The following is a 27236-nucleotide window of genomic DNA, read 5'->3' as shown; positions in this document are numbered from 1 at the left end:
TAGAATTTTGGGATATTTCTTACAGTGGAAGATGTTGTATTATAATGAAATCTGTGTTTAGGCCGCCTTCACGCGAACCGGTGGGCATATATTCGCCACCATGGAGAGGTGACCCTCACTCCATAGCGATGCATGACGCATCCATTGCCGGTCTATGGGGGACATATGTTTGCGGCCGTATAAACGTTCCCACAATGGTCGTGTGAATGTTCTTGTGAACGGCACAAGGAGCAGTGCTACAGTGATTCATGTGAACATTTATGTTGTGCCTAATGTAGACATGCTGCACAGCACATACCTGCATTCTTCAGGGTTCTCGCAGTAGCCATTTGTAGGGTGGCAGCCTGGCCTGCATGCTCCTAGAAGACATGTATTACGATATATTTTATAATCATGTACTTAAAAATTGATGCTGTTCCTGTTTGGTAATGAAGATTTGCTTTGCTGCTGGGGGTGCACAGATATCATAAGGCCATGTGAAAAAAACATGATTTATCATAACTGTCAGAGCAAAATGGTCTATTTGCTCATGGCAACCAATCCAGAGCTCCGCGGGGGCGGGTATCATGACTGGTGCACAATACTCATCATAGTTGCAAAGAATCCCCCTAAGTAACTTTGTTCACATTCTCGTTTGGCGCCCGCAAGGGGCATAACTTGAGGGGTTGTTGTGATTGCACCAGGGCCCAAAAGGTTTAGGGGGCCCTTATGGTGTCACTTTCCCATATGAGAAGACTATTACTATAAACCATACATTATAGTCGGGGCCTGGCACAGACTTTGCACTGGGGCCCATCAGCTTGTATTTACGCCACTGGCGTTCGCTTAACTAAAAATGACTCCTATCAATTATTGATATATAGAAAATCTTATTACTACTTAAGATCTGCCTAAACAGTATTCAGCAGAGGCAGCAATCCCCTGTGTAATTGCCAGTAACCACACAACCGTCATTAATACACTGATTACTTCCTTATAGCTTTATTTCCATGGCTAACATTTCTGAAGCTATCACCAGGGGGCGATCAGTACATATGAATTTATACTGGCACCAGAAGCTATGAAGTATATTAGAACGTTTTCTATCACCTGCCCTATTTATTTCTGCAATAAAATGTTGCTCTAAATGTCAGGTGGGGGCCCGACGCCTGCAGGTGTTGGCTGCAGTTATCACTGAGTGTGACGCAGTTGGGAGCCTTTCCGACGCACTCTGACCTAAGATGCGCGGCCCTGATATGACATCGCACGGCGGCACATCCCTTCCCAGCACACAGAACAATGTAAGTAATGTACATGATTTTTAATTTTTTTTTGTAAAGGTGTGGGGTGGGGGGGGGTGGAGCGGCAGTGTCTATATGTTAAATTCATGGGGGGGGCAGTATATAAGTGAGCTCAATGTAAAATTCATGGGGGGAGGCTCAGTGTATGGTGAGAGTGTTTTATGTAAAATTGATTGGTGGGAGGACCACTGTGTATCATTAGGGGGCCCAATGTAAAATTAATGGGGGCTGGGGTCAGCGTGTATAATGAGGAGGCCCAATGTTAAATTCATGGGAGAGGGGGCTCAGTTTATGATGAGAGGGCCCAATGTAAAATTCATGTGGGACCAGTGTGTACAATATATGCAGGGGCCGTTTTTATAATGTGGAGGCCCGGTATAAAAAATAATGGAGGGGGGATGGTAATTTATAAAATTGATGGGGGGCAGTGTATATAATTAATGGGGAGTCCAGTATATAGAATACATGAGTGTGTAAAATTCATCAGGGGGCTCAGTGTGTATTATTTCAGGGTGTCCAGTACTGAAATCCATTACCTAGTTTGGAAAATGGAGGTGACAGCATATAAGATGTTTGGGGGTGATATACAGAAATAAAACTATTTATATTTAGAGGGAACTTTTCAGTGAGGAGTTTCCCAGTAACCTGTTGCATGTGCAGCACGTGATCCACTTTTCCAAGTCAGCCTTTCTAACTGTTCTGCATTTCTGATGTGTTTTGTGCATGTGTTGTGTATCCTGGGTTCCTGCGCATGCACAGTTCACACACTGCATCCGAAATGTATAACATGCAGTGGCACCTGGCCACCCGGTCTGTACACTACAGCTTTTTTGAACATCAAAACTGAAAATAGGCTGTAGCGTACAGACCCACTCGTGGCTATATAAGGAACCAGCAGGAGGAAAGACAGTATCCCTAACGAAGGAAGACGATCTTCTTCCGAAACAAGTCGGATGTTTTTTTTTTCAGGTGGCGATCCGTAGCCAAGGAGGCGACATCACCAATAGTGGATTGTGCATCACTATACACTTTTTTTTGTTGGTGTCCGGAAGCAGCCACCGGTCAGGGCAATGCAGGGATCAATTACAAGAAGTTCATTGGGATTTGGAGTAAGAAAGTGAATATTTCCGAACAAGCAACTGATATTATTAAAAGAAAAAGGACTTCAGGTGATTATCGTGAATATCTTTACACATTTATGAACTGTGCTATTATTGTTCAGTAAGTGGCACGATTGCTTTCTAGTTACTAGTTACTGATAGATTTCAGGTTTTGTCATTACTTTCCTTAGCTTTTTGCACCTCTCTTCCTTCATGAGTATTTCTTATTGTTACACATAACTTAATTTACAGTAACGCCTTTAGAAACAAATATATAACTGGGAAATGCCTATTTTCATGCAGAGTTTTTACAAGTTCTCCCATTTTTGAGACTCAGCTGAATTTACCATGATTGCTGCTGATAATGTGGCATATTCCTAGATGTAATCATTAGTGGCTTACTAGTCTAGGCTAACTGGTGGAGTCTGTGGGGAAAAGCTTTCCAGCTTTGTCATCTCTTCCAGCTTCCTAATGATTCAGGGACACAACTCCCCTGATGTACCCCTAATAGGTGTGAGCACAGTCTATGTGAAAGACCCAAACAGGGCTGAATCTACCTCCAGGTTGCAGTTAATGCTCAGTGGCCCTTCTCATTGGAAAGCACATGATATAATGCAATAGCTTCCACTGCCAACCATCATTAGCTTCCTGTCTCTATAGCGAGGGATGAATTATGCTCCATAAACCTTCAAATGGGCTGTCACTTTCAGGTTTTGAAGCTTGGACTCCCATGTATGAAAGTAAATTTATAATGGGCTAATCTAAAATTTGGCAAGGAAGTATCATTAATATTTATGAAATCTATTTGTATAGTTTTATGTTTAATAAATCCTCACTGAACACAAGAGAAATATATTTCATCGCAGAATTGTATTGTAACTATAACACCCCTTTCTTAAAAAGCACTTTCCCTTCCACAAAAGAAATATCTGATATGAAGTCTTACTCATCCATTTGCTGCTCTCTGCAGGTAGCAAATGGACAACCTCACTGGCTCTTCTGCCTGAAGTGAACTCTTCAACCCACCAAATAGTAATATAAGGGTCAGTTCACATCAGTTGTTGCGTCAGTTATTGTATATTAGAATCAAGAAAGGTCAATCACACAGAACTGGTGAACTTGCTCACATAACTGTGATGTGAATTAGCTCTAACATGTAATCCTTTGTCACATGACAAGGGCAGCAATTGTGACTCAAGCTGCTAGACCATGGCAGTGGTCCCTGAAGATATAAAAAGTGCTGTGTGCATGGGTATAGGCAGCACAGTCAGTCTCACATATTTGCTGTACCTCTAGGTCAGTAACATCCAGCGTTTTTTTCACTGCTGTTTCACTCTCCAGGACAGTTGGTTGTTTATCCCAGACAAACATCTCAAGATGGCGCCATGATAGGCTGCCTGTACGTTTGTTCTAGTTCCTTTCCTCCCATTTCCCCCTAAATTCCCTCTCTTTCCGTGGTTTTCATTGGGTCTTTTTTTTGGCCCACTCACCCAGTACCTGCAACAGTACAATGAGGACGCAGCAGAGACCCAGCAGCGGCACCTCGGAGACTAGGTGGTGTGTCGGAGTTCAGCTCAGTCTCCAGCTCCCCTGAGGATCCCAGGCAATGGCAGCCACAGCCGGCTCAGTGTCCCAGCATCGCGGGCAACAGCGATGGAGGTGTCCCAACATCGTAGGCGGCAGTATCCCTGCATCCCAGGTGGTGGTGGAGGTGTTCCTGCATCCCAGACTGTGGCGGAGGTGTCCCTGCATCTGAAGCAGTGATGGTGGTGTCCCTGGATCCAAAGCAGCAGCGGTATGTGCTGTAGAGACTGCTGGAACAAGCCTGAGACCATTGGAGGCCTGTGACCAGATTGAAGGCCTGTAACCAGTGGAAACCTGTGACCACTCAAGGCCTGAGGTCTGTGGAGGCCTGATAGCAGCAGAGGCTTGTGGCCACTAGAGGCCTGAGGCCTCAGGAGACTAGCAGCAGCAGAGGCACATCCCAAGACCACCGCCAGCACCAGAGGTAGCAAGTCTTAGTAGATGTCCACAATGTGCACAATATGAGGTAGCTGCTATGTGAGGGAGAGATGGGGTGCACTATGGGGAAAATTGAAATATGTGAGGGTGGAGTAAGGGATGGGGCAAAAGGTCCGTTTAGTGAAAAAAGATTAGGAAGGTTTTGAATGGAGACAAGCACCAATCTTTCCAATCTAATTCTGGCCCCATCTAAATAGTTCACTATATTAAATAAAGAATTATATTAATAAAACAACATAAAAGAGTTGTTTATTCCTTTACACCACATTTGGAGTTCTCCCCCAAAATTCACATTTTCTGCCCTATCATGGCACCACCACAAGGAGGGACCACAAGGCCACCTATGTCAGACATACCTTTTGCCAACAACACATTCTCATGAATAGTATTTTTTACATATCCAAAGGATATTAATTTCCCACCTCTGGGACTCGCACATATCCCCCTTCCTGTACCCGGGTATAGTTAGTGGGGCTGCCACTTTAAATCATGTTTTTGTAATGTGTGTTGGTGTGGGGGGCAGTATATTAGGTAATTTACCAATATTGCACCGGACCGTTTCTGTATGACGCCATGAGGCCATAGAAGTGTATGGAGGACGTATATATACGTCCCCTATACATTTGTGTGGATGTAGCCTAGCTACGACAAAAGGGGTGCAATCTTAAAAACGTGGATATGGCTTTGTGGGGAAAAGTCAATGCAACATAAATTTAGCAAATGCTCCACATTCTGGCATAGTATTCTTACATCAGATTTACTATCGTGCATTAGACATAATGGGGCAGATTTATCAAGTGTCTGAGCAACTGGAAATATTCTGACTTTCAAACACTTGATAAATCTGCCCCTATGAGTGGAAATAATTAAGACTAGCATTTAGAATGCCAGTCTTAAAATTCCCCCCGCTAGTGATCTGGCTTTGACCTCTTGGTGAATATGGACACACATTCCACCAGTTCCAACCTTTAAACCAGGTTGGAATTGGCACAGCTTATTTGTGCTAGTCTACCACGGCAGGGCCTGGCATAGAAAAAAACGCAGCCGGCGACTTTTCACGTATGAAAAGTCGCCGGCAGCAGCGAGTGCGCAGGCGCGGGGACAGTAACGCCCCGCGCCGGCCCACTCCCGCCCGGCCGCGCCCCCCGCTCGGCCGGCCACACCCCCCCTTCACGCCTCACTGGCATGAAGGTGGCGGATTGGGGAAAATAATCGCAAAAGCTAGCAATAAGCTGGCGGTGCGCAGAGGTCCTGATAAATATCCCCCAATATGTTATTTTTATGGTATGCTGTACGGCCCCAAAAAAAGGGAAACCAGAATTTACTATTTTCTTTTCCTTCATACATTCAAGAGTTAATAAAATCTCATCAATAAGCTAATGACCAACTAGAATGAAGTATTTGTAAAGTGCAACTTATGTCGCACAAAATAAGCCCTTATTTGTCCAAATTGCCAAAAAAATTAAAGTTTGTATAGCCATTAATAAGTGACAATGCAAATCTGCTCTGAATGGCGCAACTTCCCTTCAATGCCTTGGCGTGATCCCATACAACGGGTTACCACCACATACGGGGTATTGTTATACATGGGAGAGATTGGGTATCAAACTTAGGAGCGTTTTGATACTTTATCCAATACTGAGAATTTGTACATTTTTTGAAAAACACATTCATTTAGCCAAAAAAGTGAAAATTTCCGAATTGCATACGATTTTGCTTAATCCCCTGTAAAACAATTAAAGGGTTAAAAAACTTCATGAACGTTGTTTTACTTACTTTAAGGGGTGTAGTTTCTATAATGGGGTAATTTATGGGGTTTTACTTTTATTTAGGCTTCTTGATACCTGAGCAGATGCCTCATTAGCGTTATTTTGTGTTTGAACCTATAGTTCAAAGCACCATAGCATCTTACAAAAATGAGAGGATTCATAAAAAAACCATGGAGACATAAAGCAGAAATTTGCTTAATGTTAGCTATCAAGTTATTTTGCTTTTATGACTATGTGTGGAAAAAGTAGAACATTCGAATTTCAAAAATCAAGAATTTTTCAAAATTTTCATCAATATCATTTTTTTCATAAATAAACGCAAAACCTACCACAACAATTTTTCAACTAACATGATGTACACAGTGTCATGAGAAAACAATTTCAAAATCACTTGGATATGTTAAAGCGTTCCAAAGGTATAACCACTTATAATGACACAGGGCTGATTTGTAAAAATGGGCCTTGTCAGGAAGGTGAAAAGTGGCTTTGGCATTAAGGGGTTAAGATTGTTTGGTAAGGTTGGTAAGCCATATTAATGTTACTCAATGATCCAAAAAAGCGGAAGAGTTTAGTATTAACTCGACTTTTCAATACTTTTGATTCATCTCTCCCAATGTCACAGGCCTGTAAGGGGAAGCAGTTCCAACTGCAGGGCCTTCAAACAGCCGTTCAATGTTTTTTAGACTGATGACTATCCCAAGGATTTGTGATCAAATTAAAAATTCCAAAATAATGGTTCTGCTTGTTTTCAGGAACAGTGCTACATGTGTCCATTGTTTGTGTATGATATTGCAGCAACTGGATCAATGATAGAAGGTCCTCTATTTTGTGGACCTTAATTTATTTAGTAGTGCATAAATAGTCATTTTTGATTAAAAAATAATTGTGCTCACTAACAATTGTGTTCTCTACAGTTCCCTAAAAATTTACATTGCCAACCCGGAGCAACACAGATATTTTTATGAGCCAGATTTCCCACATAGTAACTGTGCCATAATACCTGTATAGCACTAGAAACTGTACCAGAATGACTGACCTAAAGTTACTAATAGTAACTTCAACAGTGCTTCTGGTTTTAATCAGGGGGCATAACTACAGGGGTAGCAACCAAAGCAGCTGCAAGGGGAGCCCCATCATCTGGGGTATTGGATGTGAATATGCTGTTTATGTGTATATGCTCTAAATGTTTATGTATGTATATGTGATGTGCATATGTTGTATATCTGTGTATATGATGCATATACTGTATTTAAGTGGGGCCCCATTCAGAAATCTGCTGTGGGGCCCTGCCTCTCTCACCACTGGTTGTAATGCGACCCAAGAATGCCAAAATAATAATACCGGTACCTGCATTGAATTAAATGTATGTATTGTAAGTCAAAACAGGTATACAGGCGGTCCCCTACTTAAGGACACCCGACTTACAGACAACCCATAGTTACAGACAGACCCCTCTGACCTCTGGTGAAGCTTTCAGAATGCTTTACTATAGTCCCAGACTACAATAATCAGCTGTAAGGTGTCTGTAATGAAGCTTTATTGATAATCCTTGGTCCCATTACAGCAAAAAAATGTTTAAACTCCAATTGTCACTGGGGCAAAATTTTTTTTTGTCTGGAGCTACCATTATAAAATATACAGGTTCAACTTACATACAAATTCAACTTAAGAACAAACCTCCAGACCCTATCTTGTATGTAACCCGGGGACTGCCTGTATTTTGAAGTGTAATTCCAGACAACTTTTTTTTCCATCCATGTGACAATTGGATTTTCATAATTTTCGGAACAAGAAATAACATTTAAACTTAATTGCAAACGCCTTTAATGAATCAAATGTTGATCTGTGCAGCCTTGGGCTAAAGTTTTTATATATGGGAGTGGACACTAATAAGGATCGGTTCCAAACTTCTTGGCTTTAAATGTAATATTTAAAATGTAATATAAGTACGTAATAAGTACATAAAATCAGAACTATAAACATATGTAAAAATAACTCTGAATATAATATCCTTACATCAATAAATGTTTCTGTTCAAATGAAATGCAAAGTATATGAAAACGTCACAGGGATATATGGGGTTTCCTTACATAAAGTAGTATTTCTGCTCAAAGGGCAATATAAAATATTAGTATTTCTGCTCAAAGTGCAATATAAGTTAAAGGGGTATTCCGGGAATATGAACGTCTGACACAAAAACTCATGATGATATAAATAAATTAATACAACAATACTCAATGTCATTAGTCACAAAACGGAGCTTAAATAATTTGATTTTATGATTTACAAAATTTATGGCCTCTCTAAAGTAGGTGGAGTTATCACTAAGATGGCCGCCACTGGAAAATACAAGTCCCATGATACTTTAGTTCTCAGTAACTCCTCCTCCCTCTTATGCTCTGCTCCCTGTGATGATGTAACAGACTTTCTTGCACTGTTACCATAGTAATGATGTGTAACTGCCATCACCACAACACTGGCCATACTGGATGCAGTGCAACCAAATGACTACAGCCAAACGTAGTGGTGATCACATGACCTGCCCAGGCAGGTGCAGAACATGTGATGTGGACATGTGACCAGCAGCCATCTTCTGTCCTGTAACGGACCGCGCGGAGGAAATTAACGGACTGATTAAAGGGCCAGTAGCATTTTAATTCTTCATTGCAGTCTATGTCATCAGCATTTTCTGCTAAGGGGAGCAAAATTTTAAATAACAACTAATTACACATTAGCTTATATTTTGAGTGCCCACTTGTATATGAATTATGCTGATTCCTGGAATACCCCTTTAAGTAAGTTTAGTAAATTATATATACATTTATATGACGTTCAGTAAATTACCAACATCCAGAGATCTTGACCAGAGGTCACAGAGGCCAGAGAGGTAACTAGGAGTACACAAAGGAAAGGGAACAGAAATTGCTACTTGACTGTCTCATCAAGCTGGTTCCTAAATACATGACTGATAGTGTAGATCTCAGACTTTGACAGTGATAAATGGCCAAACTGATTGCCTGTAACTGGACTTAAATTGCTGCAGCAGCCACACAGTTGCCAAAAAATTTATATTTGTATATTTCTCGCACAAGAAACACAATACAGCATACATTTACTAAAATGCAATCTAGGTTCTTCCTATAGGAGTCCATAGGAAGCCAGCAAACTCAGGGATTGTTACAGGTAAGACTCATTCAGAAGGGTGTTTTTGATGTCAGTATGCTATCCTTTTTTTTTTTTCCGAATAGCTATGGATTTCGATGGATCTGTACTCATGTCCATTTTTTTCACAGATGTGCGTGCTGCGAGAAAAAAAAAAGCAGCATGCAGTAGTTTTTTTCTCACATACAGACCACATACCTCCTTAGAAGTCAATGGTACCGCAAAATAATGGTCCGTTTATTTCTCAAATGTTGCTAGGCAAGCAACTGGGTAGGGCAGGAAGTAGAATAGAAACCAATCCTTTTTTTGTGCTGAAAAACTCGGATTACACTCGAGTGTATACATTTCTTCAAATGGATGTTAAAAAAAAGAAACGTCTATGTGTGATGATTATTTCCCATAAATGTACCCATGTTGTCTCTTAGAAACTGTTGCCCTTGGATACAACCACTGCTGCTGGAGTGATTGCACAAAGAAACACATTGTGCATATGAAATGGCCAGATGTTACTGCATGTCCGGCAACCGCTGAATCAAGTTGGTCGCACAGGTCTGGATGGCGCATGTGTGGCAATGCTGTCAGGGTGTCGGGGGATTTGTATCCAAGGATAGCTATCTTATTTCTAAGGGACAACATGGATACATTTATGAAAATTATTTTCACACATGGAATTGAAGAAATGTACATATATAGCAGATAAATTAAATGTGAATGTCCGGATGGGAGTACCCTCTTAATTATTTTATAATTAATAACAATTACAATTTTCATGTTTAATTATTAAATTGTAATTGTTAATCATAATAATATTGTTTGAATTGTGGTTATTAGAAGAATACTAGTAGAAATAACAATATAAATATGCAAAATAAAAGCAATAACCATATTGGCACTAAATAAAACACCAGTTCTTATATTCCTGCTGTTTTATACATTTTTATTAGCAATAGAATCTAATATGTTTTAAGATATCAGTTGTGAAATTCTAAATAGAAATAGTAATATAAGTCTTAAGAATAATAATTAGAGATGAGCGAACACTAAAATGCTCGGGTACTCGTTATTCGAGACGAACTTTTCCCGATGCTCGAGTGCTCGTCTCGAATAACGAACCCCATTGAAGTCAATGGGAGACTCGAGCATTTTTCAAGGGGACCAAGGCTCTGCACAGGGAAGCTTGGCCAAACACCTGGGAACCTCAGAAAAGGATGGAAACACCACGGAAATGGACAGGAAACAGCAGGGGCAGCATGCATGGATGCCTCTGAGGCTGCCTAATCGCACCATTATGCCAAAATTATGGGCAACAGCATGGCCATGACAGAGTGACAGAATGAAGCTAGATAGCATCTAAAACATCCAATAATTGACCCTGACACTATAGGGGACGGCATGCAGAGGCAGCGGCAGCAGCGGCAGGCTAGAGAGTGGCATGGCGACATACCCTAAATGGACTCAGGCTTCAAACCAATGGGTGGCAGAGAGGAACCAAAGGAGGTGAGCAAGAAGCGCTCAAATAATATCGCTACATGATAAAAGTTTCCCAGTATATTTTGTGGATTACACAGCAGGGTGGCGACAAAGTTAACATGGAATCCATGAAAACAACCCAAAATTCTGCCTGACACAGCTCGTTTGATAAGGGGACCATGTATGGAGGCAGTGAACTAGTAGTAGATTAAAGGTGCTGCAGTTAAAACTATGTTAGTTGGATCTTGGCATGGAGCTGGCGCTCCGCTGCCAGGCGAGCTTTCGCCAATCCAAGCCCCTGTCTCTAGGCTACTCCCCAAACAGCACTTCTAAGAACCTTTTGTATAAGATCAAGTGTAGTAGCGTTCTTATAAGTTTAGGATATGCCGGGTGAGGGGAATGTAAACAGATGCGCAAGAAGCGCTGAAATAAAATCGGTAAATGATAAAAGTTTGCCAGTATATTTTGTGGATAACACAGCAGGGTGGCGACAAAGTTAACAACTTTGATGTGGAATCCATGAAAACAACCCAAATTTCTGCCTGACACACCTCGTTTGATAAAGGGACGATGTATGGAGGCAGCTATATGGACGACTTTTGGAGGTAGCAATGGAGACAACGTGTGGAGGCTGCTATGGAGACAATTTAATTTGGATAGTGCCTGTATGTGGCAGTGCCAAAAATTTTTCAAACCAGAGGAGCAGGTAGGTGGCCCTCCAGAAAAATGGAATAGATTGAGTGCCTGTATGTGGCAGTCCCAAAAATTTTTCAAACCAGAGGAGCAGGTAGGTGGCCCTCCAGAAAAATGGAATAGATTGAGTGCCTGTATGTGGCAGTCCCAAAAATTTTTCAAACCAGAGGAGCAGGTAGGTGGCCCTCCAGAAAAATGGAATAGATTGAGTGCCTGTATGTGGCAGTCCCAAAAAGTTTTCAAACCAGAGGAGCAGGTAGGTGGCCCTCCAGAAAAATGGAATAGATTGAGTGCCTGTATGTGGCAGTCCCAAAAAGTTTTCAAACCAGAGGAGCAGGTAGGTGGCCCTCCAGAAAAATGGAATAGATTGAGTGCCTGTATGTGGCAGTCCCAAAAAGTTTTCAAACCAGAGGAGCAGGTAGGTGGCCCTCCAGAAAAATGGAATAGATTGAGTGCCTGTATGTGGCAGTCCCAAAAAGTTTTCAAACCAGAGGAGCAGGTAGGTGGCCCTCCAGAAAAATGGAATAGATTGAGTGCCTGTATGTGGCAGTCCCAAAAAGTTTTCATACCAGAGGAGCAGGTAGGTGGCCCTCCAGAAAAATGGAATAGATTGACTGCCTGTATGTGGCAGTCCCAAAAAGTTTTCAAACCAGAGGAGCAGGTAGGTGGCCCTCCAGAAAAATGGAATAGATTGAGTGCCTGTATGTGGCACTCCCAAAAATTGTTTAAAACAGAGGACCGGGTCGGTGGCCCTCCAGAAAAATTGAATAGATTGAGTGCCTGTATGTGGCACTCCCAAAAATTGTTTAAAACAGAGGACCGGGTCGGTGGCCCTCCAGAAAAATTAAATGCATAAAGTACTATAGCTAGAGCCAGTGGGCCCTGTCAAAAAATAGCCAGTTTCCTCTGCTTTACTGTACAAAGTGGAGGAGAAGGAGGAAAATGAGGAGGAGGAGGAGTGGATCAATTATTCAGGTTGAGCTTCCTTCACCCGGTGGAGATTGGAAATTATGAGAAATCCAGGCTTTATTCATCTTAATAAGCGTCAGCCTGTCAGCGCTGTCAGTCGACAGGCGTGTACGCTTATCGGTGATGATGCCACCAGCTGCACTGAAAACCCGCTCGGACAAGACGCTAGCGGCAGGGCAGGCAAGAACCTCCAAGGCGTACAGCGCCAGTTCGTGCCACATGTCCAGCTTTGAAACCCAGTAGTTGTAGGGAGCTGTGTGATCATTTAGGACGATGGTATGGTCAGCTACGTACTCCCTCACCATCTTTCTGTAAAGATCAGCCCTACTCTGCCGAGACTGGGGACAGGTGACAGTGTCTTGCTGAGGTGACATAAAGCTGGCTAAAGCCTTGTAGAGCGTACCCTTGCCAGTGCTGGACAAGCTGCCTGCTCGCCTACTCTCCCTCGCTACTTGTCCCGCAGAACTACGCACTCTGCCGCTAGCGCTGTCAGAAGGGAAATACTGTTTCAGCTTGTGCACCAGGGCCTGCTGGTATTCATGCATTCTCACACTCCTTTCCTCTGCAGGGATGAGAGTGGCAAGATTTTGCTTGTACCGTGGGTCCAGGAGAGTGAACACCCAGTAATCGGTGCTGGAATAAATTCTTTGAACGCGAGGGTCACGGGATAGGCAGCCTAGCATGAAATCTGCCATATGCGCCAGAGTACCAACGCGTAAGAATTCACTCCCCTCACTGGCCTGACTGTCCATTTCCTCCTCCTCCAACTCCTCCAACTCCTCTTCTTCTGCCCATACACGCTGAACAGTGAAGGACTCAACAATGGTCCCCTCTTGTGTCTCGCCAACATTCTCCTCCTCTTCCTCCTCATCCTCCTCCACCTCCTCCGATATGCGCTGAGAAACAGACCTGAGGGTGCTTTGGCTATCAACAAGGGAATCTTCTTCCCCCGTCTCTTGTGACGAGCGCAAAGCTTCCGACTTCATGCTGATCAGAGAGTTTTTCAACAGGCCAAGCAGCGGGATGGTGAGGCTGATGATGGCGGCATCGCCACTGACCATCTGTGTTGACTCCTCAAAGTTACTCAGCACCTGACAGATATCAGACATCCACGTCCACTCCTCATTGTAGACTTGAGGAAGCTGACTGACCTGACTACCAGTTCTGGTGGAAGTTGACATCTGGCAGTCTACAATGGCTCGGCGCTGCTGGTAAACTCTGGATAACATGGTCAGTGTTGAATTCCACCACGTGGGCACGTCGCACAACAGTCGGTGAGCGGGCAGTTGGAGGCGGCGCTGCGCTGCCCTGAGAGTGGCAGCATCTGTGCTGGACTTCCTGAAATGCGCACAGATGTGGCGCACCTTCGTGAGCAAATCAGACAGATTGGGGTATGTCTTGAGGAAACGCTGAACTATCAGATTTAACACATGGGCCAGGCATGGCACATGTGTCAGTCTGCCGAGTTGCAGAGCCGCCACCAGGTTACGGCCGTTGTCACACACAACCATGCCTGGCTTCAGGTTCAGCGGTGCCAGCCACAGATCAGTCTGCGCCGTGATGCCCTGTAATAGCTCTTGGGCGGTGTGCCTTTTATCGCCTAGGCTCAGCAGTTTGAGCACCGCCTGCTGTCGCTTAGCGACGGCACTGCTGCTGTGCCTAGAGCTACCGACTGATGGCGCCGTGCCCACGGATGGTAGTTCGGAGGAGGAGGTGGAGGAGGGGTGGGAGGAGGAGGAGGCATAGTAGGCCTGAAACACCTGGACTGAGGTAGGCCCCGCAATCCTCGGCGTCGGCAGTATATGACCAGCCGCAGGGTCAGACTCGCTCCCAGCCTCCACCAAGTTAACCCAATGTGCCGTCAGCGATATATAGTGGCCCTGCCCGGCAGCACTCGTCCACGTGTCCGTGGTCAGGTGGACCTTGTCAGAAACGGCGTTGGTCAGGGCACGGATGATGTTGTCTGACACGTGCTGGTGCAGGGCTGGGACGGCACATCGGGAAAAGTAGTGGCGGCTGGGGACCGAATACCGAGGGGCGGCCGCCGCCATGAGGTTGCGAAAGGCCTCGGTCTCTACTAGCCTATAGGGCAGCATCTCCAGGCTAAGCAATCTGGAGATGTGCACATTAAGGGCTTGGGCGTGCGGGTGGGTTGCACTATATTTGCGTTTCCGCTCCAGCGTCTGGGGTATGGAGAGCTGAACGCTGGTGGATGCTGTGGAGGATCGTGGAGGCGACGATGGGGTTTTTGTGGCAGGGTCCTGGGCAGGGGGCTGACTATCAGCTGACACAGGGGAAGGAGCAGTGGTGTGCACGGCCGGAGGTGAACGGGCTTGTTGCCACTGAGTGGGGTGTTTAGCATTCATATGCCTGCGCATACTGGTGGTAGTTAAGCTAGTAGTGGTGGAACCCCTGCTGAGCCTGGTTTGGCAAATGTTGCACACCACAGTCCGTCGGTCATCCGGTGTTTCCTTAAAGAACCTCCAGACTTCTGAAGATCTAGCCCTCGCCGCAAGAGCCCTCGCCACGGGAGCTTCACTAGTTGACACATTTGGCGCTGATGCACCAGCTCTGGCCCTGCCTCTCCGTCTGGCCCCACCACTGCCTCTTCCAACCTGTTCTGGTCGAGGACTCTCCTCCGTCTCAGAAGCACTGTGTTCACCCGGCCTCTCAACCCAGCTTGGGTCTGTCACCTCATCATCCTCCGATCCCTCAGTCTGCTCCCCCCTCGGACTTCCTGCCCTGACAACAACTTCCCCACTGTCTGACAACCGTGTCTCCTCATCGTCGGACACCTCTTTACACACTTCCACTACGTCAAGAAGGTCATCATCACCCACAGACTGTGACTGGTGGAAAACCTGGGCATCGGAAAATTGCTCAGCAGCAACCGGACAAGTGGTTTGTGGCTGTGGGAAGGGTCCAGAAAACAGTTCCTCAGAGTATGCCGGTTCAAATGGCAAATTTTCCTGGGAGGGGGCAGACTGGGGGGGAGGAGGCTGAGGTGCAGGAGCTGGAGGAGTGGCGATTTCGGTGCCATGGGTGGACTGCGTGGAAGACTGACTGGTGGACAAATTGCTCGAAGCATTGTCAGCAATCCACGACATCACCTGTTCGCACTGTTCTGGCCTCAACAGTGCTCTACCACGAGTCCCAGTAACTTCAGACATGAACCTAGGGAGTGTAGCTCTGCGGCGTTCCCCTGCTCCCTCATAAGCAGGTGGTGTCTCACCCCGCCCAGGACCATGGCCTCTGACCCCTGCAGTAGTTGGACGCCCACGTCCCCGCCCTCGTCCTCTACCCCTAGCCCTCGGGTTAAACATTTTTAAAATGAGAGTTATAACTTTAATTTTTTTTTTACTTTTTTTTGTGTTTTTTGTTTTTTTTTGTGTTTTTGAGTTTTTAAAAACAAACGATGCTATCCTATAGCTATGGCTATTTTCTAGCCAAGTATGAAAGCACACTACTATGCCAGATGAGATGACACTGAGTTATTAAACAAAATAAACGTAAAATAAAAAAGGAAAAATGGCAGACTGTGCCGAATTGAAATCCAACCCCTACAAAATTTTCCCACTTCGGTCTTTGCAATGGATATGTGCGTCACTAAGCGCAAAACACAGCGGTAGCAAGTCTCACTACAAATTGCTCACAATTGGCTAGTAGATGCACTGCAGCAAGTACAGCCACCAGCAGATCAACCAGAAATCAAATATATAACGCTACTGTAGGCGCAAGTAAGCCGTTTGGATTCTCCTATGGCTATTTTCTAGCCAAGTATGAAAGCACACTAATATGCCAGATGAGATGACACTGAGTTATTAAACAAAATAAACGTAAAATAAAAAAGGACAAATGGCAGACTGTGCCTAATTGAAATCCAACCCCTACTAAATTTTCCCACTTCGGTCTTTGCAATGGATATGTGCGTCACTAAGCGCAAAACACAGCGGTCGCAAGTCTCACTACAAATTGCTCACAATTGGCTAGTAGATGCACTGCAGCAAGTACAGCCACCAGCAGATCAACCAGAAATCAAATATATAACGCTACTGTAGGCGCAAGTAAGCCGTTTGGATTCTCCTACGGCTATTTTCTAGCCAAGTATGAAAGCACACTAATATGCCAGATGAGATGACACTGAGTTATTAAACAAAATAAACGTAAAATAAAAAAGGACAAATGGCAGACTGTGCCTAATTGAAATCCAACCCCTACTAAATTTTCCCACTTTGGTGTTTGAGGTGGATATGTGTGCCACTAAGAGCTAAACACAACGGTAGCAAGTCCCCCTGCTAATTCCTCACAAAATGGTACTAGATGCAAATAAAAAAAAAAAAAAGTAGAACGTTATTGTAGCCCTAAGAAGGGCTGTTGGGTTCTTGGAGAATCACTCCTGCCTAACAGTAAGCTAATAGAACACCCTAACGCTTTCCCTGACCAGCAGCAGCTCTCTCCCTAGCGGCATCCAGACACAGAATGATCCGAGCAGCGCGGGCAGCGGCTAGTCTATCCCAGGGTCACCTGATCTGGCCAGCCAACCACTGCTATCGACGTGTAAGGGTACCACGTCATGCTGGGTGGAGTGCAGAGTCTCCTGGCTTGTGATTGGCTCTGTTTCTGGCCGCCAAAAAGCAAAACGGCGGGAGCTGCCATTTTCTCGAGCGGGCGAAGTATTCGTCCGAGCAACGAGCAGTTTCGAGTACGCTAATGCTCGACCGAGCATCAAGCTCGGACGAGCATGTTCGCTCATCTCTAATAATAATCTTGCAGGAAGTTTAACAGCTGTCACATCCCACAAGTGAAATTCTGTAGGATACTTTATACATTTTCCATACCTTTATTGTTTCCCAATAATCTGCTGTTTCAGAGAAAATTCTCATGTTATCATTGTGTAAATTCACTTGGTGCACTAGGGGTGGGTCATTGCCTACTGGTGCCCCTGTTTTATGCATTCTATAACATATTTATTCCTAGGAAGAGAATCATTGTATAAATGGATGGGGAAAGGAAACATTGAGAGAAGGCACATGGCCACACCCCTTGTTAACTAATAACTAGAGATGAGCGAGCACTAAAATGCTTGGGTGCTCGTTATTCGAGACAAACTTTTCCTGATGCTCGAGTGCTCGTCTCGAATAACGAGCCCCATTGAAGTCAATGGGAGACTCGAGCATTTTTCAAAGGGACCATGGTTCAGGAATAAAATGTGTTATTTAATTGAAAAAGAATGTCTTCTGATAAGTTATCAGATGTATGCAAACATCTGCAATCTATTCTTCACTGTTCCGTGCGTATATTATCTCCCGACAAGTTAACAGATGTGAAGAACAGTGAAGAATAGAATAAAAACAGTGAACACAGGATCATTTAAGTGAAAAACACAGTGAAGAATAGATTGCAGATGTTCGGCACATCTGCTTACTTGTCGGGAGATACGCTGTCCCGGGATCCGCTCCTCTTCTTCCACTGAAGTCTCCACGATGTCTCCCTGCTGCCCGATGTCTCCCTGCTGCCCGATGTCTCCCTGCTGCGCGCGATGTCTCCCTGTTGCCCGATGTCTCCCTACTGCGCCCGATGTCTTCCTGCTGCGCGCGATGTCTCCCTGCTGCGCCCGATGTGTCTCTGCTGCGCCAGATGTGTCTCTGCTGCGCCCGATGTGTCTCTGCTGCGCCCGATGTCTCCCTGCTGCGCCCGATGTCTCCCTGGTGCGCGATGTCTCCCCGTTCCGCGTGTATCTTCCGACAAGTAAGCAGATGTGCCGAACATCTGTAATCTATTCTTCACTGTGTTCTTCACTTAAATGATCCTGTGTTCACTGTGTTCACTGTTTTTATTCTATTCTTCATTGGTCTTCACTGTGTTTGTTTTATTAAATGCTCGATCTCGAGCAGGGGAAATACTCGCCCGAGCAACGAGCCGTTTCGAGTACCTTAATACTCGAACGAGCATCAAGCTCGGACGAGTATACTCGCTCATCTCTACTAATAACCTAACTTTCAATCTGTTAGTTTCCCTTAAAAATTACATGTTGATGGCCAAATATTACACCTAGCAAAATGGTGGACACAAAAACAAAATCCAGTAGTCAATCTTTTAGGCTTTGTGATGTTTGTACTGTAATGTTAAACATATAGGGCTTTGTTATTTCACTACTGCTGTATTACCACAGTTATTTTAGTTATTATCAATATACCGTATATACTCGAGTATAAGCCAAGTTTTTCACCACACAAAAAATGTGTGGGGGGATAGGTGGGTATGGGGCTCGGAAGGTGAGCACACTTTTTTTTTCTCTACAGGCATTATATTGGAGGCAGGGCTGGTAGTCTATATACTAGAGGAGGCTGTCAGGTTATATACTAGAGGGGGCAGGCTACATTCTAGAGGGGGCTGGCAGGCTATATACTACTGGGGCTGGCAAGATATATACTACAGGGGCGGGCAAGATATATACTACAGGGGCTGGCTGGCTATATACTACAGCGGCTGGCTGGCTATATACTACAGGGGCTGGCAGGGTATAGACTATAGGGGCTGGCAGGGTATAGACTAAAGGGGCATGGCTGGCTATAGACTACATGGGCTGGCAGGCTATATATTAAAGGGGACCGGCTTATACTCAAGTCAATAGGTTTTTCCATTTTTTTGTGTTAAAATAAGGGGTCTCCACTTATACACCGGTCTGCTTATACTCGAGTATAGAGTATCATTATTGTTAGTGGAAGCATTGTAACAATGAATAGATTGCTTTTTCTTCCTTTTCTACTACGAGTATTGGATAGTGGCAGTTATAAGTAGAATTATAACTAATTAGAGCTCTGCCTCTATTAGTTGCTGGTTTATGTACTTGGCTTGTTTGCAGCCTCCTGACCTTGCTCCCCTTGACCTCACATAGGTTGTCATCAGCAGAACTATAAATACCTGCAGAAGTCCAATTATTATTTCTACTGCTGGATGGCAACATTCTGTAAATCTCAGCACAGATAATGAAAATGTCCTTCGATTCTAGGGCCTCTCATAACACAAAAGGAAATCTGTGTGTGCCTAATAATTATGTAATATTCACATATTGTAACCTAGTGCATAAGGTCAAATGACTACACAAGGGCAAACTTTACAGTTTTCACTGAGCCATTGACTTGCATTGATTATCTTCTGTTTTTTTAAATCTTTGGTTGGTCCATAGGGAAAAAAGGCAGAAATAAAGAAGCCCTAGAAGAAAGAAGCCTAAATAAACTTAAAGGGGTTGTACACTTTCATTGACATTGTTTGTGTAATGAAAAGTTACAGTATACAATTTTCTATATCAATTCCTCGCCATTTTCTAGATTTCTGCTTGCTATGATTCTACAGAAAGCTTAATTTTTTTTTACTTCCAATGGATATAAACTAGTAATTTCACTGCACTGCTCGGTATAACACACAGCTGTGATTATTGTATACTAACCTGTGCACCTGTGTGACATCACATGACCCTGGACCAGTATATATCCACAGGAAGTAAACATTGAAACTTCCTATAGACTGACAGCAAGCACAGACCTGGAGAGCAGTGAGGAAGTGATACAGAAAGTATATTGGAAAATTGAATAACTTTTAATTACACAAACAATATTGATTATTTGCTGAAAGTGGACAACCCTTTTAAAGACATGAATATGCGCTCAGTTATATTAATAAGCATCCATGGTTATTAATGGATTGAGAGCCTCAGATATTGATGTGTAATTTAAAAGAGAGTTTTTATGGGTTCCCATACATATTAGGCATCAGTAGTCTGTATTGATTTAGGTGCACTTAGACCACCATCTAATGTGAATGGGACCTCTCAACTCGCCAAGGCTCTCCTTCTATCAGTTGTCTATGATTTTACATCCCTTGAATTGGTCATAATCTTTTCCAATATTGGACAACTTATTTAACTAGAATAAAAAATCCAAAGCATGCTAAATCCGTCAACAGGAGGTAACATGTCTGATAATATTTGTTCTTAGTAAGTGAAAGATGGAAAAAAGCCAATAACAATGTATTACCAGATTTTATAATTACTATCTACAGAACCTGCCATAATAACAGTGACTGCTGCACAGAGAGTTAATATTGTCACCTAGAGTTCTATGGAAACACAGTGGTATTTTTAACATCAGTTCACAGCTTCATCCTGTTTCATTAATTCTGAGAATTAGTGCGAAAGACAGAAACTAAGTGTCATCTCACCATAGGATACAAAGATACAGGAATATTACAGAAAATCCTCACCTAAACAGTTGTTAAAATACATTCATGGGTTTCAGATATCAACAATCAGAAACATGAAAGGGAATTTTCCTTAAAATACAAAATGAACTAGTTGGGTGCCAATGAATTTGGTCATCCTACAAAATTGCCACCCAAAGCTCTGAATGACAGATGTTCCTATCAGATATCCTAGCATGGATACCCCATGGCCCCCAGCTATATATACACTCACCGGTCACTTTATTAGGTACACCATGCTAGTAACGGGTTGGACCCCCTTTTGCCTTCAGAACTGCCTCAATTCTTCGTGGCATAGATTCAACAAGGTGCTGGAAGCATTCCTCAGAGATTTTGGTCCATATTGACATGATGGCATCACACAGTTGCCGCAGATTTGTCGGCTGCACATCCATGATGCGAATCTCCCGTTCCACCACATCCCAAAGATGCTCTATTGGATTGAGATCTGGTGACTGTGGAGGCCATTTGAGTACAGTGACCTCATTGTCATGTTCAAGAAACCAGTCTGAGATGATTCCAGCTTTATGACATGGCGCATTATCCTGCTGAAAGTAGCCATCAGATGTTGGGTACATTGTGGTCATAAAGGGATGGACATGGTCAGCAACAATACTCAGGTAGGCTGTGGCGTTGCAACGATGCTCAATTGGTACCAAGGGGCCCAAAGAGTGCCAAGAAAATATTCCCCACACCATGACACCACCATCACCAGCCTGAACCGTTGATACAAGGCAGGATGGATCCATGCTTTCATGTTGTTGATGCCAAATTCTGACCCTACCATCCGAATGTCGCAGCAGAAATCGAGACTCATCAGACCAGGCAACGTTTTTCCAATCTTCTACTGTCCAATTTCAATGAGCTTGTGCAAATTGTAGCCTCAGTTTCCTGTTCTTAGCTGAAAGGAGTGGCACCCGGTGTGGTCTTCTGCTGCTGTAGCCCATCTGCCTCAAAGTTCGACGTACTGTGCGTTCAGAGATGCTCTTCTGCCTACCTTGGTTGTAACGGGTGGTGATTTGAGTCACTGTTGCCTTTCTATCAGCCCGAACCAGTCTGCCCATTCTCCTCTGACCTCTGGCATCAACAAGGCATTTCCGCCCACAGAACTGCCGCTCACTGGATGTTTTTTCTTTTTCGGACCATTCTCTGTAAACCCTAGAGATGGTTGTGCGTGAAAATCCCAGTAGATCAGCAGTTTCTGAAATACTCAGACCAGCCCTTCTGGCACCAACAACCATGCCACGTTCAAAGGCACTCAAATCACCTTTCTTCCCCATACTGATGCTCGGTTTGAACTGCAAGAGATTGTCTTGACCATGTCTACATGCCTAAATGCACTGAGTTGCCGCCATGTGATTGGCTGAATAGAAATTAAGTGTTAACGAGCAGTTGGACAGGTGTACCTAATAAAGTGGCCGGTGAGTGTATATATCCCATTATATGCCAAATCCTGAGGTAGGTGTAATGGCAACATTTAAATTATCACCCAGCTATGTAACACCAATTATGTGTTATTATAGAGTATTATTGCTAGCCTCATATACTAGTTTACCAGGACTTCTACCCATTGGGGTCCAAATAGTCTGAGCCACTATTTTATTTAAAAAAGTCATGTGATGCTATTCTCTAGCAACCAATCTTATTCCAAGCAATAGATTTTAAAAAACTGTCAGCAAATACCTGTGAATTAAATACTTAGACTCATTAAAGAAAAAGACTGCAAGACATGTGAAAGGGTGTATAAACCCAAACTTTATCTTCATTCCATTGAGATTCCCATAATCCCATGGAGGAACCTAGTCCAATGCTGCGCTCAAACTGAATAGCATTGCTTTTTTTCCTATATGTGTACATTGGAGGGAGACAGAAATCATAATTTCCCATTCTAGTAATAGGTGGTGGTCCTAGCAGCCATACCCCTACATGCGCGGCCGTCTGCGCTGCTCATCTCCTCCCATGTTAAAGGTGCACCGCAAAAAAGTTGGTGAACTCTGTTGGGCCAGTGCAGGGAAGCGCCATATTCATGAATCTGAAGCACCGGACATTATACATGGAAAAAGCACTTTTAGTGAAGTTTCCCAAATCCTTAGTAAATGTCCTCCTAAGTGTATAATATTTGTTCTGTAAAAGTGCTGTTTGTAGTATCTCTGTACTTTGACAGCACTGTTTGTATTCTATTTGTACTTCAACATCACTGTGTGCATTCTCCCTGCACTGCGACATCACCATGTGTATAGTATCTGTACTGTGACATCACTGTGTGTATTATCCCTGTACTGTGACATCACAGTGTATGTTTTCCCTGTACTGTGACATCACTGTGTGTATTATCCCTGTACTGTGACATCACTGTGTGTATTCTCCCTGTACTGTGACATCACCATGTGTATAATATCTGTACTGTGACATCACCTTGTGTATTATCCCTGTACTGTGACATCACTGTGTGTATTCTCCCTGCACTGTGACATCGCCATGTGTATAATATCTGTAGTGTGACATCACTGTGTATATTATCCAGGTACTGTGACATCACCATGTGTATTCTCCCTGCACTGTGACATCGCCATGTGTATAATATCTGTACTGTGACATCGCTGTGTGTAGTATCTCTGTACTGTGACATCACTGTGTGTATTCTCCCTGCACTGTGACATCACTGTGTGTATTCTCCCTGCACTGTGACATCGCCATGTGTATAATATCTGTACTGTGACATCGCTGTGTGTAGTATCTCTGTACTGTGACATCACTGTGTGTATTCTCCCTGCACTGTGACATCACTGTGTGTATTCTCCCTGCACTGTGACATCGCCATGTGTATAATATCTGTACTGTGACATCACTGTGTGTATTCTCCCTGCACTGTGACATCACCATGTGTAAAATATCTGTACTGTGACATCACTGAGTGTGTTTTCCCTGTACTGTGAAATGTGCAGTTGAGGGGGTCATATTCTAAGTTTTGCTATGGAGCCCCATGGTTACTAGTTACACCATTATATTAATATAACATTTCAAAACAAACCCATGAATGTATTGTCCACTCGGCTTCTAGGACGTCTTGTGAAATAATATAGTCATCCCTCTTTCCCTGTGGTACCATTTTCAAGATCTCTACTTGCTGTCACTGAACACAGGAAGCAGAGATCCAGATGGGTTTATTATAATTATATCACATCTTCATAATCCTGGATAAATTACAGCAAACATCAGGGCAGGAGAGAGATTTGTGTCAATATTTGATGTGATTTAAGTGTATGATGATTATTAATAACACAAATACATTTTTTACTAGTCAGAGCAAAGTGAGTTAACAAATATACATTAAAATTAATAAAACCTCATCAAATCTTGGATCACACACCGCAAAAATATATCCACAGGGATATCCCACAACAGTGTGTACTCCATAACCATCGCCCCCCAAAACTGTAGAAAATCATATGGTTATTAACATGGCTGATATACAGATTTATCTGCAGTTCCCCTGTGGGTTTTCACCTTAGAGAAGAAAATCTGCAGAAGAGATCGACATGCTGGGGATTTTTAATCTGCAACACATGTGTCATGAATGGATCTTACTGATTTAAATAGAGTCCATGTATGACACTCATGGGGTGTTGTAGGGTTATTATTACGCAGCACGTGTCTCTCTATACCCTGTATCAGATTGTATGGACACTGTGGACACACTTTAACTGTTTATATTGGGATTTCTAAGATTAATGAGACATCATTACATAATTCAATACTTCATTAGTTACCAGTGGGAGTCAGGGAGGAGGCAAAAATTAGATAAATGTATCTATACAATATATCACCAGGGGACTGAGTAGTGCAGGCACTCAGCAGGACTCTCATGTAGCATTGCTGCTGGCAGAATTATGGGATGAAAGGTTATGATGAAGAGCGTACAACAGCAAAATATTGATGCACTGGATAAAGAGGCAAAGCTCATGGGGCAATTCATATAATAATGCAGAATTATAGGCATCGGGATATCATGCATGTAGATGACAGGTATAGGTATATGAAACAGGATGCAATTGTTCATAAATAGGCAGACTTAAATACACCTTAATGTAATTTCTTTTAGTGTGTTATATCCTGTGTCAGATTATTTCCCAGTATATGGGGTTATATACTATACAGGGATTATCCTATGCAAGGTAATTTATTAATGGCTCTGTTTCCCATAAAGGGCTATATCTTATTCAAGGTTATTTTCCAGACATTGTTAGGATGTAATTATCAATAAATGAGTCTCTCAAGACCATATTTCTTATAGGATTATATCTTATGCATGATAATAACCTGTACAGAGAGCGATAATATACACTGCTATTTCTCTGAGATTGTTATATTCTACCATACAGGTATAGAAATAGTACTTCTATGGGCAGTAGTCCTGTTTTATCATTGCAGACGAGCACAATGTATCATGTAAGTGCAGGCTATAGATATTATGTACAAGGTAAATCATAAAGAATAACTGCTAATAACCAATCATTATATTGTACTGAACATCAGTTTCCCCCACTATCCCCACATTAATGTTAACCCTTATCTGTAGGACATAGCAGAGCAAATATCTAGCTGAACATCCTATTTAAAAATCACATATTTACCAGATCATCTCCTTACAATTAGTTGTATAATTAATAACAATGGATTCACATTAACCCTCTGATATGATTCAACATAACACAGGGGAGTTAATTAGTAATAAATATGTATTTAATATTTTTTCAGAAATTAAAAGTTCTTCGTGGATAGTTAGTGGCATGCAGCGGAACTACTTGGTTTTGTGACTCCTGTCAATTCCTATCACTCCTGACAATTCCTATCATCCCCTGTATGATGTGAATAATAGTCTCAATGTAGCAAAAGAGCCACAGGTTGCTAGACAATAATGATACAAAAATGAAATTCATCATAAAGGTATATTTACCTTGAGTGGCTGACACTATAGATTGGCATAAGATGAAGCACAACAGTAAAACTGGCTGCTCCATCACCACTTGCTCCTGGAGAAACCTGAAACACAACACACGTGTTAGCAGCCAAGACCCGTATTAGTCACAATGCTATTGAAAATGACTACGTTGGCACAAGGGTGGCATCATAGCAATACTAACCTTAATTACTGTGCCCAATGGTAATTATTATCAAGTCACCACTATTTTTTCTCCATTCTTTGCCCTTCAAGGATTTTTTAGCCAAACTTCTAGAATTCTACTAATTTAATGCTCTTTAGATGCCAGCCCTCGCTCACTAGTTCATTGGAAAACTAGAAAGCAGAGCAGATGCCCAAATTTTCTTCAAATCAGTTGCTCTCGAAGAAGTGTAATGTCTTACTCCAATGAATCCCAGGAATCAGCAGGAATCTTCCAGCCTTACAGAAAACAAAGCGATTCACTATTCATGCAGCTCCGCAATCATAAAGCAGCAGATAATGAGAAGCCATCGCCTGAGCTGCCCAGCATCAATTCTTCTCAAGCCAGAACCACTCCATCTCTTCACGGCAACAACTGAACTAAGGATTATTTTCCACGGCTCACAATAAGCACGCCTCCTACTCTGCTGCTACTCACTCACTAAGCTCCTCACAAAACATGAAGTGGATCTGTATCCCAAAAAAAGGCAGTGATGTTGGATGTAAATTCAAATTTGAACTGGGGCAATATACCTGGGAGAGAGCTTAATATTAACATAAGAGCAAATCAAATGCTTTTTTCTTCCAAAAAATACACCTTTCCTGTGTGGTTTAATACAAGGGATGTTAATTCTCCTGTGTGGTGCGGTATGGAGGATTTGTCAGTTGTCAGCTGTCTTTACTTGTGTTTCAAGAGATTTCAGGGGCCCCTGACTGGGAATTGTTCTGGGTCCATGCACCTTATATTCCCATCTTATACTATTACCTCATATCACAAACATAAGTGTCACAACCTGTCCAGCAAACAGCACAGCCACAAGTAGACTTAGCACAAGTTGTCAGACTGGGTAAGTGGTGGTGAACTAACCCTGCAAACCCAGCTAATGCTCTGCCTACAGCAGATAAGACCATTCTAAGAAGGTGAAGCAGCTATCTGGAACTAATGGCCCTCAGAGACCCTACAAGGTGACATGGAAGACTTACTATGTCTGGCATCTGCTGGATGGTGGCGTGGACAGGTAACAGGAGGTCAGAGAACCAGACCAGTATTCAAACTAGTACACAGAAAAGTGTCAAGCCAATAACATAAACATAAATGTGAGACAGGGAAAGCTAGGTCACACCGAGAGTGAACAAACAACAGACACAGACAGACAGAGTCAGACAAAACATGGTCACAACCAAGAAGGTACATAATCAAAAACCGATAGACATAGCTGAAGTCAAATACACCAGATAGCAAAATAGCAAAAGCAGAAGCAAAAGAAAAGTGTCACGGCTTACAAGGAAGCAGGAAACCATATAAAGAGAGCAGCAAGAACTACGGAAACAGGTAAGGGAAAACTGTCCC

At 43.1% G+C, this 27236-nt stretch overlaps 1 protein-coding gene and 1 long non-coding RNA gene across 2 annotated transcripts in view; one reads left to right on the top strand and one right to left on the bottom strand.

Moving 5' to 3' along the window:
• LOC140069918 (uncharacterized) overlaps positions 1-26004 on the top strand; it is a 64757-nt gene extending 38753 nt beyond the window's left edge. The window contains exon 2 of the long non-coding RNA XR_011848877.1: positions 25483-26004. This is a non-coding gene — a long non-coding RNA (uncharacterized lncRNA). The remainder of the gene's footprint in view (positions 1-25482) is intronic.
• Positions 1-26006, bottom strand: part of DLK1 (delta like non-canonical Notch ligand 1) — a 47470-nt gene extending 21464 nt beyond the window's left edge. Inside the window, exons 1-3 of the mRNA XM_072116193.1 lie at positions 25869-26006; positions 25682-25767; positions 299-359 (exon numbers count right to left, since the gene is read on the bottom strand). Of these exons, the coding sequence (XP_071972294.1) occupies positions 299-359; positions 25682-25745 (125 nt within the window). The 5' untranslated portion in view covers positions 25746-25767; positions 25869-26006. The remainder of the gene's footprint in view (positions 1-298; positions 360-25681; positions 25768-25868) is intronic.
• Positions 26007-27236: the final 1230 nt, after the last annotated feature.

The sequence above is a fragment of the Engystomops pustulosus genome, chromosome 7 (genome assembly GCF_040894005.1).
Source record: "Engystomops pustulosus chromosome 7, aEngPut4.maternal, whole genome shotgun sequence".
Taxonomy (NCBI): domain Eukaryota; kingdom Metazoa; phylum Chordata; class Amphibia; order Anura; family Leptodactylidae; genus Engystomops; species Engystomops pustulosus.
The sequence above is the reverse complement of the archived record's forward strand: the minus strand, read 5'-3'. Positions and strand labels throughout refer to the sequence as shown.